At 45.6% G+C, this 19,731-nt stretch overlaps 1 protein-coding gene across 8 annotated transcripts; it reads left to right on the top strand.

Moving 5' to 3' along the window:
- The first annotated feature begins 872 nt into the window (after positions 1-872).
- Positions 873-17,913, top strand: SALL2 (spalt like transcription factor 2). Of its 8 annotated transcripts, none has more exons than XM_058293774.1 (4): positions 8,397-8,691; positions 9,083-9,400; positions 9,521-11,895; positions 12,343-13,664. In XM_058293774.1, the coding sequence occupies exons 1-4, from the start codon at positions 8,625-8,627 to the stop codon at positions 12,748-12,750; spliced, it is 3,168 nt and encodes a 1,055-aa protein (XP_058149757.1). In that variant the 5' UTR covers positions 8,397-8,624; the 3' UTR covers positions 12,751-13,664. The 8 variants fall into 8 exon arrangements, with proteins under 8 accessions (XP_023441462.1, XP_071070132.1, XP_023441464.1 ...); XM_071214032.1 differs by having other exon boundaries at positions 9,800-11,895; XM_023585694.2 differs by lacking the exon at positions 8,397-8,691 and adding an exon at positions 873-1,148 and having other exon boundaries at positions 9,083-11,895.
- The last annotated feature ends 1,818 nt before the right edge of the window (positions 17,914-19,731 follow it).

Genomic DNA, 19,731 nt, shown 5'->3' on the forward strand with positions numbered 1-19,731 from the left:
TGGAGTACCACAGAACTCATCTACTTCATTTTCTCAAAGGCATTCCTTCAATGCTGGGAGCTGGACAGGAATGGGGGACACACAGAATCCACTGACCCATTCCATTCCTACTTTAAATGAGATTCCTTAAGATCAACTTGGTTTTTGTTGATGTTGTTTGTTTTTTTCATGCTAACAATCTGGTGGCATACTATGCCTTGAGCAATATATAGAAAGAAAGGCTAGACTACTCTCAGACACACCTGGGTCCCAGGCCTGTCTCCCAGCTGTGCAACCTTGCATAGGTTACTTAACCTCACTGAGTCATTTGGTTCATCTATAAAAGGGAGTAGTAAAACCTGCCATGATAATCTCAGGGTTATTAATACTCAAAATATGTCATGTACATGAAAATATCCTAGAAATTATAAAGTGCTATGCACAAATTAAGTTATAAATATTATAATTACTGTCCACCTTTACTCAGTCTTTTTTTTTGCCATCCTTTTATATTCCCACTTTCCATTGGAGGGAGTGACTTCTTGGCCTCATGATCAGGATGTACTAGAAAGTTCATATTTCAGCTTGTACTCTAGAAGCAGTCACATTATCAAATAGAGGGCATAGATTCATGAAAGAACTAAAAGACACTATAAAGATCTTGGAAGAAGAGTTTGAAAAACAAGCAAATGAAGGTCTCTGAAAAGACAGCACAGGGAGAGACCCTGAGCCCTCACAGGGAGGAGAGGGTTAAATCCTTTCCTCTGCAGTACAAAAGAAAAGAGTGTGCGGAAGATTAGGATTTTTGCTTTTACAATGGGAGCTGCAGAAGCGTAGGGAAGAAGCTGAAGAAAAAAAAGGGGGCGTCTCCCCTTTAAAGACTTGTAGAGATTGAGAGAGAAAGAGAGAGAGAGAGAGAGAGAGAGAGAGAGAGTCTGGGACAAAGTCAGAGAAGGGAGAACATCTCTCCTTCACAGTGATTTGCACTGGGGAGAGGCATCTGTTGGCTTTCCACCCAAGGGGGAGACTGGACTAGGTCACCCCAGTTGAGACTAAGTGAGCATTGGCCCTCCCTCTCCCACCTCTCTAACCAGGAATGTCTCGGCGAAAGCAGCGGAAACCCCAACAGTTAATCTCGGACTGTGAAGGTCCCAGCACAACTGAGAACGGTGGGTGCCTGGGGGGGAAGGGGGAGGGGGAGAGGGAGCTGAGCCTAGCCTGTGTGGGTCAGAGCAGGGCAAGGGGAGGGCACCTGGGCCATGGGCAAAAGCAGGGGGGAGGACTTAGTTACTGGGCCTTTGAAGGAGTTGAGATGTGAGGGGTAAGGAGATGACCTGGGCTGGCAAGAAGCACCGCTTGGCTATTCTCAAGATTGATTCTGGTTGTGTTTTCCTTGTTTTTCTTTGGATGAAATGGAGTTTTCAAACTGGCTCTGTCTCCCCCCACCCACCCCCACCCACCCCCCCCTCCCCAGACTTTTCTCCCCAGGTCCCCCTTTGCTCACTGGTCTTTGTGCTGTTGCTAAGTAACGTCTTCAGACCTGAAGACCGTCTCTTAGGGGTGGGATTTTCTCCCCTTTTCTTTTTGGAGAGTTGGGTTGCAAGAGAATGAATTGGAGAAACGTGAAGGTTCCCCTGAGGGAGAAAAGAAAAAAGTTTCTCATTGTTGGGCTGAGCTGAGAGCAGATCAGAGCTCCCCAAGGGAGAGAGCTAATGTCGGTCAGAATGCAGCCTGGTTTGGGGTGTGCATATCTGTGTCACCTGGGGGAGATGCTGGAGGATCTTATGATGATCTGGATGAGGGGCTTAGGTATATGCTTCAAGGGCGGCTAAGCTTAAAACAATGTTAACATACCCAATAAGGTGTGTGTCATTTTTTGAGGATATTATCATGTATTGTTCAAGCAACAGATTTCCTTTACGAGGGGTAATTTTTTTTCATGTATTCTTAAAACATTCCAATGAAAGAACGTCAGATAATAGAGCAACTGGGGTATTGAAAAGTGACATTGTCTAAAGATTCAGTGGCTGAAACAGTCAGGACAAAACCTTAGGTTTCCTGATGATCTGGGGCGGTGGTGCTCACTCCACTAAATTAAGGTTTCTCAGACTTGCTTGATGGTGAGCAGATCTGGGATAGGGTGTGGGAATCTATATCTTTTGCAAGGATCCTGGTAATTTTTAGGATCAAGCAAATTTTGAACACACGGGTTAGAGGTGTGGCTACATATGTGTACAACTATGAGAGTCTGGAAGTCCTGGCTCAGGGATCAACTATTTAGCAAACAGTTTGTGTACCCAACAATTTAGTGTAGGATTAACCATAAAAGTTCTGAAGCAAAAGTGTCAAGGTTCAAATCCTGGCCTTACCACTTAGTTAGCTGTGCAGCCTTAGTTGGTCTACTTTACCTCTCTATGCCTCAGTTTCCTCACCTGTAAAATACGGATGAGTATAGTAGCTACCTCATTAAGTTGTGAGAAATGGAACAAGTTAATACATATAAAGCACTTAGAAAATTACCTAGCGTAAATAAATAATACATGTTGGTATTATTATTATCATCAGGACACGTGAGTGCAGTGCCATTATCAGCAAATGCTGAAATTTGATCAAAGCTCAAGAACCTCTGGGTGAACTTCAGCATTTCTTTATGAGATGTTTGCTATGAAAAAGCTCTAGGATAATGAATTTGTAGTGACTGAAACAATATCGTGGATTAAATTTGCCTTTCCACTTGTTTTACTAAAAAGACTCGAAAGTCAAACCAGTGCTCCACGGACTATGAAACAACCTTAACAGATTGTGTTTTGGGTGAAACACACCCTCTCAGAGACACTGCTTTGCTGGGACCCCACTGTGCCCATATTTAAAGGTTCCATGGTGGTGGTATCCTTCCATCCAGGGACACATTAGCCCTTCTCAATGCTGCTACAAATCGGATGTTTCTTCCTTCCCTACAGGAGACTTTCCCCAGAGCCTCAGAGTTGTCTCATAGTCCCATTCCCCTGCTGGTTCAACTGTGGAACAATTCTGAACCCTGGGAGGCATCCTCTCCTCTCCTTCACACTTCTCCTTCGTCTGTTGACCCATTCCGCATACCACATTTTTTAAAAAAAATCTTCTGTGAAGGAGAAGGTCAACAGGAATCTTTAGGCACTGCCCTGAGTGGATTCTCAAACGCTGAGTTAGGTCTCCCACCTGGAGCTGTGAACATGTAGGGGCAGGGGGCAGGGGATACTGCTACCAACCCACACTCTATAGAGAGATTATGGGCTTGAACCCAAAGGCAGCAACAAATTTCACTTGAAATTTTGCCTTTGAGTTATGAAAAACAAGAAACATAAATGTAAGGAGCAAGTATCTCTTAGGATAGGCCTTAAGCAACCCAAAGGGTTTTCGCATTAGAATTCCCCTGAATGTGTCATGATGATGGGAGAGAGTGTTGTTGTGGGGGGAGTGGTGGGGTGAGGCGGTGGGGTTGAATGGGACCTCATATTTTTTGAATGTAACATTTTTTAAAAATGAATTTAAAAAATTAAAAAAAAAAAAAAGAATTCCCCTGAGAGCAAAAGATCCTCCTGGTCACAGGCATGACCTGAAGTATCACTGGTCTCATTTGTACAAGGAGGTTGCTGTATCTGATCATATCTAAAATTCCTCCTTGCTCTTGTAAACTTAAGATCCGTAAATTTATTTTTCCCTCCTTTTGCATAGACAGATTTCTATTCACTTATGTGATCTTCAGACTCCTGACTTTTCCTTCTTCCAAAGAGGCTTATTCTTGTTCTGCATGTCCCCAAATTAGGTAGGAAAGGCTCATATCAGGTGGAACACTGTGTCCTTTGGTGCAGCAGTGAAATTACAAGCATCATCATGAGCATCAGCAGACATTTATTTAGTAGACTAGAGAGACACTAATGTTTCCAGAAGTTTTTGCCTTCTTTTAAACGTTTACCATATGTGCACAAACAAATGATGAGCTTGTGTTGTACATTTTAAAAGCCTTATCTCTGCAGTGACCTAGGACATCATCAAGAGACAGTCTGAAGAATCTGGTTTCCAGCCCTGTTTTTGCTCAGATTTCCTGTCTAGAACACTAAAACCTAACAGAGCAGTCATTACATATAAGTGATGAGAAGGAAATAGTCTATTTACTCTGGAGAGAAAAAAAATTTCTCTCTCCCCTACAGAGTAGAGAAATCTGGATTAGAGAACATAAGGGATGTAACTGGGAAAATGCTAACTAGTACATCTGGGAAATAAAGGAAACAGTCAGAATCCCAGATATTTAGTGAGAAGGAGAAACCAGGACACCAGCCAGAAAGATCTAGAGGGAGAAAGGGGAGTGTTTAAGATGGAAGTTGGCAGACAGCAAGAGCAGCAATGAGAGAAGACAAAAATAGTTCTGAGGGCTCTGTTCTCTTTACATATAGAAGCAGAAGGCCTCATCTCTTGGGCTTTTGAGCCTTGGGTCGCTCAGCCCTGGTACTCCTGGGTCAGAAAGAATGCATTTCAGTATAGAGAGAAAGTAATAATAGAGTAGAAAGAATGGCATAATAGAGCTCTGGATAAGGAAGCAGAAAAGCTGGCTTTCAATCCAACTCAGGCCTTGAAGTTATGTGACCTTTGGAAATTCCCTTCTCTTCCTAGGGCTTCAGCTTTTGGTCTTTAAATGATAATACTCAAAGTTAATATTTATAGAGCACTTACTATTTGCCAGGTACTACACAAAATCCTTTACCCACTTCCTCTTATTTATTCCTACCAACTCCTCTATTTTTATACCCATTTTAAAGACGAGAAAACCAAGTATTAGATGAAGAAACTTTCCCAAAGTTACACATTAGGAAGTTCTAGAGCTGGGACTTTAACTCAGGTCTGTTTGATTCAGAGTTGGGGCTATCAACCACGGTGATCTATGAGAGGGTCAGATCTCCAGAGTGTTCTAGTTTCACATTAAGTGTTGAGTCCTTTAATGCCAGTAAAATTTCCATAAAAAGCTCTTTTTTGTGATTTGTCTATAAATTCCTATTCTGAAAGTAAATATATTTTTCTCACTTAGCACCAGGTCTACAAATCATTGTGCCTTTTGTCTACTGTGCTGCACAGGTCATGGATGCATGGCAGGTGTGGGTAGCAAAGGAGTATGTGTGTGTATTTAGAAGAGTAGAGTAAGAAAGAGAAGATGGGACATTCTTCCTTTAAAGTAGTCTATAACAGCAGCTACAAAATTAGTTTGTAATTATGGAAGCTACCAATTAATGTGTAGGTCCAATGTTAACTATTGGGCTTTTGCAGGTAATTACATAGTGTGTTTTGTTTCTTTAAAGGCTGCATGATGCCTTGAACTCTATTTAGAACAACGTCTTCCATTTCATAATTAGAAATATGGCTCAAGATGTATGCACTCTAGGAAAACAAATACAGTCACTTACATTCACAGTCAGGAATAAATTTAGTCCAAGGAAGCAGGTTTTTCACAGGGAAAGGGTAGAGAGCTAAAGTGTAATTGCGGGCAGAGTAGAGAGCATTCCTGACGGGAAGATTTAGCACTGAGCAACTAACTTTGCCTGTGTTCCAGTTTGGTCCAGGTTTAACCCTGGGGAAGACTGAGAAACAGAATGGAAGGTTTGATGGGAAGGGCAATCCTCTGAACAACCTTGACTATACATTGGCATCACCTGGGAAGAGTTAAAAATATACTGATGCCTGGATTCTACCCTCAGAGATCCTGAATTAATTGGTCCAGTATATGACCTAGACATTGGGATTTTTAAAAGCTCTCCTGGTAATACTAATGTGCAAGAAAGGTTGAAAATCACTGTTCAAATATATCACCTTACTGCACACTACCCACCTATTGCTCTCTTTCTTTTTCCCAACCATTGTCTCCCAAGCTTAAATCAGTAGTGGGATGGGAGACTAGCTTTGGGGAGGAAGCCACCTGGTTTCCTTGGCATTGTCAACTCTTTGTCAACTTTAACAAGCACGTCCAGGTCTAAATTCTATATCCGTCCCAGACTTTGCATGTGACCCAGGATAGCTAACCTCACCTTATCAGCTATCTAGGGAAACCATTACCAGCTTAGTTTATTCTTCTGTTTGTGACTTCATTCATGTCTGCCGAAAAATCCTGCCCCCTTTTTCAGGATAGGTAGTGAGTGCAAAGTGCTGAGAAAGAGAGGGTTCCACTTACAGGTTGCTGTTGATCGTCACCTTTCACCAGGGACTAAATTTACCTTAAAGAAGAGTGCAGATCAAATTACGCATCTGAAAGCAAGTTTCATTAAAGAGCAAGAAAGAGGACAGTGTTTCCCAGGAGAAGATGAAAAGAAAAGGAATTCTTTTCTTGTCGGAATACTTGACAAAACAGCAACTTGATATCAAATGTTCAATGCTAATTAACAAATGCTCGGTAGACAGCCTCCATCTCATTCTTTCTCCCTTACTGAGGCCAGTGAGCAAATGGTAGGTAGGAGCCACACAGGGCCTTTTCTCTAGCATTAGGAAAGCTACAGTGTTGAAGTGCTTGAGAAAGCACAGGACCAGAAGTCAAAAACCTGAATGCTTGCTTCTCCAAATTACTGTGTGATCTTGGAAAAGTGACTTAACCTCTCAGAGCTTTAATTTCCTTATCTGTAAAAACAAATTTAATTGCACTATCTTGTGATTTGCCCAAACTGAAACAGACCCTCTTTTCTCTCATTGTAAGGGTCAGGTCTAGAAGCACAGGAGCCCGTCTGTTTCAGAGCCGCGATTCAGTCTTAAAATCCTCAAGATTATCTAAGGTTTCAAAACATAATTCAGTAAAATGTTTTCAAGCAAAAGTAGACAGGTAAAATTTATGTTGAAAAATGGAGAGAATGATACTAATATTTTAATTAGGTTGTTTCAGCCCTCCCCCCCCAAAAAAAACCTCCCTATCCTTGACATATGCCACTGATATTTGCAAATATATTCTTACCTCAGAAATTAATATGCAACATGAAACACAGATCTAATTTTAGTATATATTTATTTCAGTGTGAATTACTATTTATTTTGCTATTGACGATGCAAATTTCCTAACTGATACTATGCAGGGCTCCCCCAAATTTTAAAAGTCCCATATGTACATATTAATTTTACTTGCCAAGTATTTCAATTTTTTGTTCCCACAATAGTTCCCTGAAGAAGATAGAGCAATTACAATATTACCACTTTACAAAAAGGAAAATAGAAGCATGTCTGGTGAGTCTGGCCATCATGCCTCAATTTACCAACCAGGCAAAAGAAGTGGGATTAGAACAATTTGATTTTACTGATCCCCATGCAGACCAAGGCCTCTATGGTCACCTCCTGCAATTAAGAAACTATTTTAGGAAGTGGGAAACCAATTAAGACTCATTTCAAAGTAGAAAAGGAATGCAGAGTAACTGGTCCAGGAGGCATCTTACTCTTACTTATCCTCTTTCTCAATAGGAGGCCATCTGTAGTGTTGAGCGGGTGTTAGTCTTTTCAAACCTACTTGGGGCTGAAAGGCACTTTAGATATCAAGAGACAGCCTGGTAGCTCCTACTGCATTTTTCCAGTTGTTTCAGGAGGAGTTCCCCCCTCCCTCCAGGCTAGAACTGGGAAGGCTTCTGGAGGTCTCTGAAGGCTAGCATCTCCTCACACCCAGCTATCTCCTTAGTAATGACCGCGAGCATGGATTGTAAGAGGAGACTGGTGGGGGGAAGGGTTGAGAAGAGGGTACTAAATAGGAGACGGCTTCTTAAGTAAGCGTGAACTCTATAAATTAGGCGTTGGCTGGATGATCTGCGGAGAAACATGCGTTCAGCTATTACACTGGGGGAGGAGGGGCGGGGGGTGAAGGGGCTTAATGTTCTGCAGTGAGGAGTCCTGAAACGACTTCCCTGGAAATTCTACCTTGCAGCCATCCATCCTGAGAAACGTATTTAGGGGTGCGGGATGGGGGTGGGCTGAGGGTGGGAATGGAAGTGAGGAAGATGAAACAAAAGTAGGACTATTTGGTGGGGTGGTGTTGGTGAGGGGTGGATGTTCAGGGTCCCTCCCCGCTCTGGCCCTCACCCTTCTGAGCAGATCAGACCATCCTCTTGAGTCCACGATTTCCAGACTCAGTGGAGCCTTCATCCAAAGAAAAATAAGAGGAGCCTATGGCCTTGTTCTATCGAGCAGGGCGGTATTCCCGCTGTGCCTCTCCTGATCTTGCCAGGGGGCAGGCCTGGGCAAAGATATCTGGGGATAGGGGGAGGTGGCAGAGGGCAATGAAAGGTGGACCCCCACAGGGACCACAGCACCTGTCACTGAGCCTCGGGAAACCCTACTCGGCCTTGGGGTCCGGTCCCCACCGGCTCTCGGCCCCCGCCTACCTCCTCTGCAGCTCCTCCCCTCAAGCGCCCTTCTCCGCGGCTCCTCCCCGCCATCTCCCCTCTCCCAGCTTTCTTGCTCCAGCTCCTCCCCTCCTCCGCGCCTCCTCGCTCCCCTCCCCCTCCTCCGCGGCTCCCTGCCCCCGCCGATCTTCATCTCCGCAGTCTGGGCCGCTGAGTGCAGAAGCTGCAGTACCCTCGGCGGCAACGCCGCCTCCCCCAATCTCTATCCCTATTGTCTCCCTCTTCACCCTACCCTCCACCTTCCCCACAACCATGGCGCACGAAGCCGGGAGGAGCTCTCTTCTCGGGGGGCCCTGCGGGGAGCCGGCGGAGCTCGGAGGTGCGGTAGGGTCGGGCCCGGGCAGGGGTGAGCAGGGAAGGGGGTACGCAGGGGCGAAAGACTTTTCAGGGATAGGACAAAATGCACGATTCTCTGCATGGGTGCCCGCCCTCGCATGCATCCCTTGCACTCGCGGGCGGTCCAGGATGGGGGACGACGGCGGGGGGTGGGGGGGCGGGGAGAGTGTTGCCTGCGCGTGCCCCGCCCCAACCCCCCTCCCGAAGTGTCGAAGCTGGTCTGGGAGGGCTGAGCTCTAGCCTTCCGCGAGGCCTGATGGTGAGCTCATCTCCCCACCCCCAACTAGCCGTTACTGGGCTCGTTGTTAATTGGAGCCTCTGTTTATCCAGCCCAACCATTCCACCCACGCTCTCCCCCCTTGTCTTCCTCCCAGGTGATGCTAACGAGGAGGACCACCTCCAAGTCTGTGCCAAGTGCTGCGCACAATTCACTGACCCAGCTGAATTCCTCGCTCACCAAAACGCATGCTCTACTGACCCCCCTGTAATGGTGATAATTGGGGGCCAAGAGAACCCCCACAACTCTTCTCCCTCCTCAGAAGCCCGGCCTGAGGGCCAGAGTAGTCCTCAGGTCATGGACGCAGAGCCCAGCAACCCTCCAGATTCTGGATCCTCTATGCCCACGGATCCCACCTGGGGCCCAGAGCGGAGAGGAGAGGAGTCTGCGGGGCACTACCTGGTCGCTGCCACAGGTACAGCAGCTGGAGGAGGTGGGGGCCTAATCTTGGCCAGTCCCAAGCTGGGAGCAACCCCATTAGCTCCAGAGACCACTCCTGCACCTCCCCCTCCTCCACCCCCTCCTCCACCCCCAGGTGTAGGCAGTGGCCACTTGAACATCCCTCTGATCTTGGAAGAGCTCCGGGTGCTGCAGCAGCGGCAGATCCATCAAATGCAGATGACTGAGCAAATCTGCCGGCAGGTGCTGCTGCTTGGCTCCTTAGGCCAGAAGGTGGGTACCCCTGCCAGTCCCTCAGAGCTGCCTGGAACAGGGACTGCCTCTTCCACCAAGCCCCTGCTCCCCCTCTTCAGCCCCATCAAGCCTGTCCAAACTGGCAAGACACTGGCATCTTCCTCCTCCTCTTCTTCCTCAGGGGCAGAAACACCCAAGCAGGCTATCTTCCACCTCTATCACCCACTGGGGGCACAGCACCCTTTTCCTGCTGGCGGGGTTGGGCGAAGCCACAAGCCTACCCCGTCCCCCTCCCCGGCCTTGCCAGGCAGCACAGATCAGCTGATTGCCTCGCCTCACCTGGCATTTCCGAGCACCACTGGACTACTGGCAGCACAGTGTCTTGGGACAGCCCGAGGCCTTGAGGCTGCTGCTTCCCCAGGGCTCCTGAAGCCAAAGAATGGAAGTGGTGAGCTGGGCTATGGGGAGGTGATGGGTCCTTTGGAGAAGCCTGGCGGACGGCACAAATGCCGCTTCTGCGCTAAAGTGTTCGGCAGTGACAGTGCCCTGCAGATCCACCTGCGTTCCCACACGGGTGAGAGGCCCTACAAGTGCAACGTCTGCGGCAACCGCTTTACCACACGTGGCAACCTCAAAGTGCACTTTCACCGGCACCGTGAGAAGTATCCGCATGTGCAGATGAACCCACATCCAGTGCCAGAGCACCTAGACTACGTCATCACCAGCAGCGGTCTACCCTATGGTATGTCCGTGCCTCCAGAGAAGGCTGAAGAGGAAGCTGCACCAGGTGGAGGTATTGAACGCAAGCCTCTGGTGGCCTCTACCACAGCACTCAGTGCCACAGAGAGCCTAACACTGCTCTCCACCGGTGCAGGCACAGCCACAGCCTCTGGGCTCCCTGCTTTCAATAAGTTTGTGCTCATGAAAGCTGTGGAGCCCAAGAGTAAAGCTGATGAAAATACCCCTCCAGGGAGTGAGGGTTCAGCCATCACTGGGGTGGCAGAAAGTAATCCAGCAACCCGCATGCAGCTAAGTAAGCTGGTAACTTCACTACCCAGCTGGGCCCTGCTTACCAACCACTTCAAGTCTACTGGCAGCTTCCCTTTCCCTTATGTGTTGGAGCCTTTGGGAGCCTCACCGTCTGAGACATCAAAGCTCCAACAACTGGTGGAAAAGATTGACCGTCAAGGAGCCGTGGCAGTGGCCTCTACTGCCTCAGGAGCCCCTACCACCTCTGCCCCTGCAACTTCATCCTCACCCTCATCCGGACCTAACCAGTGTGTCATCTGCCTCCGGGTGCTGAGCTGCCCCCGGGCACTACGCCTGCATTATGGCCAACATGGAGGCGAGCGGCCTTTCAAATGCAAAGTGTGTGGCAGAGCCTTTTCCACCCGGGGCAATCTCCGTGCACACTTCGTGGGCCACAAGGCCAGTCCAGCTGCCCGAGCCCAAAACTCCTGCCCCATCTGCCAGAAGAAGTTCACCAATGCAGTCACTCTGCAGCAGCATGTTCGGATGCACCTGGGGGGACAGATCCCCAATGGTGGTGTGACACTCCCTGAAGGTGGGGGAGTTGCTCAGGAGAATGGCTCTGAGCAATCCACCGTCTCCGGGACAGGGGGCTTCCCCCAGCAGCAGTGCCAGCAGCCATCCCCAGAAGATGAGTTGTCTGAAGAGGAGGAGGAGGAGGAAGAAGAAGAAGAAGATGTGACAGATGAAGATTCCCTGGCAGGAAGAGGCTCAGAGAGTGGAGGTGAGAAGGCAATATCAGTGCGAGGTGATTCAGAAGAGGCATCTGGGGCAGAGGAGGAAGTGGGAACAGTGGCAGCAGTAGTCACAGCTGGGAAGGAGATGGACTGTAATGAGAAAGCCACTCACCAGTCAGCTCTGCCACCACCACCACCACCACCTGACAGCCTGGATCAACCACAGCCAGTGGAGCAGGGAGTCAGTGATGTCATGGGAGCCCTGGAAGAGGGGGGCAAACTGCAGAGGAGCTCAAGCCCAATGTCAGCACTCATCCCAGAAGGGGAAAGCACCAGCACCACCTTGGTGGAGGGGCTAGGCATGCAGGAAGCAATGAGAAAGGAGCCTGGAGAGAGCAGCAGCAGAAAGGCCTGTGAAGTGTGTGGCCAGGCCTTTCCTACCCAGGCAGTTTTGGAAGAGCATCAGAAGACCCACCCCAAGGAGGGGCCACTCCTCACTTGTATTTTCTGCAAGCAGGGCTTTCTCGAGCGGGCTACCCTCAAGAAGCATATGCTGCTGGCTCACCACCAGGTACAGCCCTTTGCTCCCCATGGCCCTCAGAATATTGCTGCTCTTTCCTTGATCCCAGGCTGTTCACCCTCCATCACTTCCCCAGGGCTCTCTCCCTTTCCCCGGAAAGATGACCCCACAATTCCATGAGCCCATTTTTTCTGTACCTGCTGCTCTTTGACCAGGGAGCATATGCTGAGAGCTCCGAGATTTATGAGCCCTTATCTGTCCTTTTCTCTGAGTTCTTACATGGTAATGTCCCTAGTGGCTTTTCTCTAGTCCCTGAGCTTAGAGATTGTTATAATCAGGGGTATAGTCCCCTTAGGAATTTTTTCATCCTCTTCATTCTTTGTACCTTAGGAAAATAGATTCTCTACAGCTTTCATATTCCCATGGGGAACCCTCTTCAGCTTCCCTGGGGTGACCCTTTCTCCCCGTCCTCTCTCCCTCTCCCTTTCCCTTTGGCAGGTGCAACTGAGCACCCACGTTCGGAATTGTAGCCCAGCCCAAAGGGGCCGGCAGCTGTCCCTGGAGGGCCCAGTGCCACTCCTCTCTGGTGACCATGTCAACCTGCAGGACTTCCTGTCCCAGGACATTCCTGCGCAGCTGGTGGGGGTGGGTCCCCTGTCTTTCTGGAACCAGTATACAGCTCTTCTTTCAAGTGGCCGGCTTACCCAGCCCCGGATTTCCAGCTCCACCTCCAATACCAATCCAGGCCTGGCACCACCAGTGCTGTTTGGCCCAGGAACTGTGGCTGGGACGGTGCCTCCAGCAACGGGATCTAGAGAGGCCAAGGAGAAGGCAATACCTCTGCTCCTATTTTGGCCTCCTCTGCCCAAGGCAGCACTTGAGAACCCCATCCTAGAAGAGAAATAGCAAACTGTATGTTCCTTCTTCCTCCCCTTACTCCAGAAGGTACCAGCAATGAAGAAGCTGCAGTAATTGGTGACTCAGCCTTAGGGGGTAAGGAGAAATGAAGGGCATAGAACACTTTTCTCAGTAAACCCCTTGATAATCACATTAAAACAAAGGTGTCGATATGTTAGGACATCTTCAGGTTCTCATATTCCCTCACTATGGCTTCTCAGAGTTAGGAGACAAGCAGATTTCTTGCCAAGGGTTTCCCATGGGCTATTTTTGGAAAATGTGAAGTTAGCTTACATCTTTACTGAGCATTATTGGTGAGAGTGGCTGATGGAGTAATGCTGGAGAGTTGAGGAGTGTTGTTAAAGCATTGGGCCTGGTGGAAACTTAATGTTCTTAAAAAAGGGACATGATGTAAGAGAGGGGATCTCAAACTCTGATTGGATGGAACTCATGAATGTTCTTTTGACATGGTAATGTAGAAGTCATAGTAGAAGTCACCAGGGATCATGGGGGATTTCCTAGCACTAGTGTGCTTCTAGTTTTAGATGAATCTGTCCATGGCCCCTGTTTTCCTCATCTTCCTCTCTTAAGGCCCCTCTCCTCCCGGTTTTGCCTGTCCATGGACCAGAGCTTATGTTTTTCCCACTGTCTGGTTCTTAGAGGCCCAGACTTTGGGAGACTAGCTCCGGGTGCTAGCCTCCCTGCTCCTCCGTCTTGAATGAAATGTAGTATTTACTCTTAACATAGGATCATTTGGAACAGGAGTTCTGAGGAGAGTGAGGGTTCTGCTATTGACTGATTTAAATAATGACTTCTCCTCCAAAGGTATAGCTCCAGAGCTTCCTAATAATAGTAAAATGTGAAAAGCAGACAATGGAGATATTAGTGTCTTTCCTTCCATCATTAAAGGTGTTTTGACCAAGTGTCTATGTGTTTCTCCTTATTTCATGACTAAATACCCATCTGGGGGTGTGATATGGGCATTCCCTAACGTTGAGATTCCCTTTCCATCTACATCTCCTGCCAAAGCTGAATATATGTTGTTGCAATAATTTATTCAGCCTGTCCTAAAACCACCTCTGGTGTGTGTGTTGTTTCTCTGTGGAAATGGAGTTTGTGTTTCTAAAAGGTAGGGGATTTGCCCATTGTGACCAGTCATTGTCTAGGTTTTTCTCTTTGCCCATTCAAACTAGAATATTCCACTGCTAGTCTTCTGTGTTGTGTTTTGTTTGGAAGTTGGAATCTTTTATCAGTTTTTTCTTGCATCCCCAGGCCAGCCTAGCTGACATCAGTTAATCTGCAGAACCACGGTGAATTAATCTTCATGATTCTTGAGAGCTGAAGTCATAAACAGAAAGGAAAAAAAGTAATTCAACCCTAATAATTTCTACCAACAAAATAAAGGAGGATTCTTAGAATTAGGAGTGCAGAGGAAGCACATCTGGGACTGAAATGAAGCTTGTATTTTTCTCTTTGTCTCTCCACAACATAATAAGGTTCAGGTTGTCTCCAAGACCTTGCTTTTCCAAAGAGAACATTTTCCAGACTTATGTTGTTGTTGTTGTTAAGATTACAATATCATTGAATCATAGTGCTAAAGGGACAGGACCAGTAAAATGATTTGCCCAAAGTCACTCAGCCAGTTAGTTGCAGAGTGGGATCCAAGAGCCCAGGTGCAGAATCCTAGTCATATTGCCAGTGATCAATGATGGTTTTAGATTGCTACTACATCCTTAAAAACTCTTGTTGTGAGGCTTATTGGAAGACAGATGTGAAGGAGGTGAGTAAACCTATTCTTGGCCCAATTTAAGGTCAAGAACTGATGTTTGACACTAGTTGCCCATACTAGGGCAGTCCAGTTCCCCTTTAAGATGTTACTGGAGAATAGGAATCATGGTACTCTTATGACACCAGCTAGGGAAGAAACAGCTCCTATCTCTTTAATTCAGCACAAAGCTTTGTAAATCTGTTTTCTCCTTTCAGTCTATGGAAGGAGGTGTGTCACCAAGCCTTCCAGTCCCTTTACTTCCCCACCCCCTTTAAACTTAGATACTGTCATTTAACTAATTAAACCAGACTTGCCCTCATTAAATGCCAGGTCCCATTATGGTAATAGCTGGCAGCGGGTTTCTATTAACAGACGCTTCCTTGAGCAGGTCAGCACTAAGACTGACTGCCTACCATCCTCTCATAGCTCTACTTTATTTTCTCTTCTGCCTCCTTTTTGTTCATTCTTCTGTCCGGCGCTGCTGCTTTTTCTTCTTTCGTGGACCTCTCTTAATCTGACCACTTTTATTTCTGTTTCATCTTTCTCTTCCCCCTTAATTCTTTTTCTTAAAGTGTTTATAATTTCTTCCTTCTTACAACCCCCTCCATCCCTACTCTCAGCCTCACCATTTCTCACTCTCAATCACTTTCATTGGGTTATCTTTTTGAAAGGTAAATTAAATCAATTCTAACTTTCTGTAATGAGTATGTAAATAAATGCAGGTGGCAGAAACACTTTACATGAAATAAACATAGGGAATCCTATTAAACCTGAATAAATAAAGTAAAGAAGCAAAAGAAAGCATTCATTCATTCATTCAGTTAACTTTTGAGGATTTATTTTGTTTCAGAGACCAACTGTTGATTGGATACAAAGGTAAGACAAATAAGATGCACTTCTGTCCGTATCTCAGACTAGGAGGAGAGAAAATATACATATCTTTATATGGTGGTAGTAAAGACTATGATAGACAATGAATAATGTCCCATGGGATCCAAGAGAGGAACAACTAATTTATAATCAAAAAAAGGAGAGAGGGAAGGGGGTATACAATTCTCTTGAATTCAGCTTTCATAGTAACTATTATAATACTTATTAATTTACCTAATCTGTACAACAATCTGTTATCAGTGCCATTACAATTTAAAACCTGTATAAGTCCCTCCACCAAGCCCCATTTGGCAAACAGATGCATTGCTTCAAAGATGCCAAGAGAACTGATTACATAGCTGGAAGGAGCCTGCTTAGCTGATGACGTCCACTCTTCTCCAGCACCTGGCCAAAGACAAGCAGGTGATGGTACAAGAACTCAGCCATTCTCATTGAATATGGGACAATAATGACCAGTCTTTCCTCCAGAACTCACCACTGGGCTGGCAGAGACTGTGTCAGAGATGCATTGCATTGCAATCTGACAGCTCCCCTACCCAATCCCACTTTCTCCTCTTTCCTTTTTACAGGTGTTACCCCCAGTAATATTTTTGGAATCCTAATTCTGTCTCAGCATCTGCGTCCCAGAAAATTTAACCTGTGACACCCCCCGCCTCCCCAAAAAAAGGCCCAAATTCTATTGGCACATTTTCTTTCCTCACAAACTCCTGCTCCTGGGACTCTGGCTATCATCCCTGGAACTTCCTAATCAAGGATTACCAGTCTCCTGATCCCCAAATCAGACTTCACTAGACTTACTCTACATTAGACCAGCTTTGACTCCAGTTTACATTTCCTTGTTTTTTCTAACTTTTAGTTTAATAACAGTAAATTGACTAAATCTAGTGAAGTTTTGATTTGCTCAGAGAGTAAAAACCTGAGTATGAACAAGCCATGAAAAAAAGTCATTTGGGAAAAGAAACAAGAAGTGTAGTATTTGGTTAGTACTTTGGGTGTTTTAGTAAATCATTACTTTTGAAAAGCATCCCAAAACTTAGTGTCTTAATAAGTATGTATTTGCTTATGATCCTGGGTTATCTAGGCAGGATTCACCTAGGATGGCTTGTCTTTGTTTCATGTGGTGAAGGCTGGGCTCATTCAGACAGCTGCAATAGTTGGAGTGTCTGAGAGGTCCTCACTCACTTCAGGCCCCTTAGCTGGGAATACTGGCTGGAGCCTCCATGCTCATGGCATTTAACTCTACAGGGCCTCGCTATTCCTGTGGTCTATCAGCGTTAACTGGACACCCACGAAGGCTCAGGGCTACAAGAGGGCAAAAGCAGGACTTGTAAGGCCTCCTAAAGCCTAGGTTCTGGAACTCAGAAAATAAAACTTCTGCCACATTCTGTTGGCCAGCTCAGGTTCAAGAGGAGGAAGAATAAATTTACATCTTGATGAGCAGTATGGCAAAGTCACACTGCAGAAAAGCATGTGGGATGGGAGACATTGTGGCTAACTTTGGAAACAAACTACGAGAGCAGACATGATTTTTAAAAAAAGGTAAGTGCCATACATGCTGTATCTATCTGGTAACAGCTAACCTTACACTCTTGATTAGAAGAGGCATGGGTGAGGTTCCCTTCTGTTTGCACTGCTCAAGGTTTAAGTAGACTGACTACCGGTGAACAGATAAAAAACTTATGAGCAGAAAACTGGTCATGAGTCTAGAAAGAATCCCTCCATAAACGGATAAAGTTAAGTGGCCCTCCTGTGCTCCTAAAATTTGATAATTTACTACTATAATAGTTTACCCAAAGTGAGTGTACACGCAAAGACTTATGGGTGCTGATCTTGATGGAGCTGACCTTAGTAGTATCTGTGCTACTTTGGCTTCTTCCTATAGACAAGGGGAGGCAATCCAGGCTTTAAGTATCCCAAATTCTACCAGAAACGGAATCTCCAGTAGAAATTCTTCCTTTCCTAGACAAAGATGCTTGTGGGTTGACCTTCAGAATCATGTCTTTTAAATGAATCAACCCCCTTCATCTACTGTGAGGCTATATCCAGTACTGCCTTTCTCCCTCAAGACTGAATTTAACCTGACTGCTATGTATTTTCAATATATTTCATTTCATATGTGTTAAGGACCTTGAAAGAGTGATCTTGTAATAAGTGAAGGAACAAGATTCGTGAACAGTTAACTCTAAAAGTGCTATAATGCTGTAATAATGAGATTATCTAACTTCTGTAATAGTACATATATCTAAATATAGGACTACACAGGAAAATCTGCAAGGATACACTCCAAATGAAAGAACAAAAGCTAAAAGAGTCCCTTTTCAACTTTCCTGTGGGCAGTTACTAGACCCAGGTTATTAAAGGAAGCAAAAATGTGACCTCACTATCAGCAGATGCTCCCAAAAGTATTTCAGCTTCAGAAAACAGCATTTTGCTTCTAGTTAAATAGAATCCTGAGAATTAAACATGTCCAGAGATACCCACAGGAACCCATATTCACTTCTGTGTTCTCTACCTCAATGTTCAGAATTACACATCTCAAAATTTACTATGTAAATTAAGTTCAGAAAATGAGACAAATATTTTTAATCACCATATCTAGTGCATATTAGTCAATAAATATTTGCTGAATAAATATATGGAACGGTTGCTTTTCAAAACATGCATCTTTCTTCTCAATAGCCTTGCTTCATATTCACCCTTTCCATTACTATCAGTGGTAAGCCTCTAAGTAACTTAAAGGTCTTCTCATCAAATGCTTAGTTTTAATAGACGGCTAACCATTTTCCATGTTGTCTCCAATCTCTCGCTCCTCTCCACCTTAATTGATCCAGCACACCAGATTAATCTTAAAGCATTCCTTATTCACAATCCTAAATTCTCTGTTGTATTCTGAATAAATTGCAGGCTCTCTAACGAGTAATCTGTACTATCTGCCTTCTGGCCTCAAATATGGAAACCTAAATTTTTTTCCCCAATATTCCCCAATATAAATCTCATGTTCCAGCAAATTCATCTGGATTATCAGAACACATCATGCTTTCTTAACTTTAGTATAGAACTTTGTTTTTATCACATCTTTAGCCTTGAATTTTTTTTAAAAAAGATTTTTTTCTCTCCCCTTCCCCCCGGCCCCGTTTGTCTGTTCTCTGTGTCTATTTGCTGTTGTCTGCTTGTGTTGTCAGCGGCGCAGGAATCTGTGTTTCTTTTTGTTGCGTCATCTTGTGTCAGCTCTCCATGTGTGTGGCACCATTCTTGGGCAGGCTGAACTTTCTTTCGCGCTGGGTGGCTCTCCTTATAGGGCGCACTCCTTGTGCATGGGGCTCCACTACGCGAGGGACACCCCTGCATGGCAGGGCACTCCTTGCGCGCATCAGCACTGCGTTTGGGCCAGCTGCACATGGGTCAAGGAGGCCCGGGGTTTGAACCGCAGACCTCCCATGTGGTAGACGTATGCCCTAACCACTGGGCCAAGTCCACTCCCCCTAGTCTTGAAATTTTCTCCCATAGCTTGCTTCATGTACTGAAAGCCTACCTGTCACTTCAAGCTTGAGCCTTGATGCCACCTTCCCAGGTAATCTGGGCATGGAGCCCTCTCTCACCTTTGCAGTCACTTTTATTTTGTAGAGTCTATGCTCATGCTGCCTTGTGCTGTAAAGATGATGCAATATTAATAACTCAGAGCTAAGAAGCTCTCTTATCAGACCAGAAACTGACCACAGAAGCCATACCTTTCAAACTATTCTTTCTTACACAGTGTTTGGCATCATGTAGTCATTTAATGGATCAGTGGTTCCTAAATGTTTCAATTAAAACACCTTTTTGTATGTAACTGTACTATACCTACTGAAATATCCACATGCCAGCTCAGTTTTACAGATTAACACTCATGCAACCAGCGCCTGGAACAACATAACCATTACCTCAGAAACCCTGCTATGAGGACTCCTAGGGCCCCTTATGAGGACTTATTTTAATGTTACACATGATATTTATAGATTTGGAAAAATTAGTAAATAAGGGTAAGACTATGTATGTATGTACTTATAATAACTGTGCTCCATCAGCCCTTCCCTTCACCCCTAAAGAAGCTACACACACACACATAAATTGGGAACCACCGTAATAGGTATTTCTTTGTATGGAAACACAAACCTACAAAGCTTTCAGTGGAAAAGGTAAATTACTACCAAACTGTCATTAGGCACTAGTAGTCCTTCATTTAAAAAAATCTGTAGTGCCCGTGTAGCTTCAGTACAGTCTTCAAAGTCAACGTCAACTCCCAGGACTCTGCTAACATTCAATATGGCCGCATGCGCATCTATAAGCAACAT

Source organism: Dasypus novemcinctus, chromosome 3 (genome assembly GCF_030445035.2).
Source record: "Dasypus novemcinctus isolate mDasNov1 chromosome 3, mDasNov1.1.hap2, whole genome shotgun sequence".
Taxonomy (NCBI): Eukaryota; Metazoa; Chordata; class Mammalia; order Cingulata; family Dasypodidae; genus Dasypus; species Dasypus novemcinctus.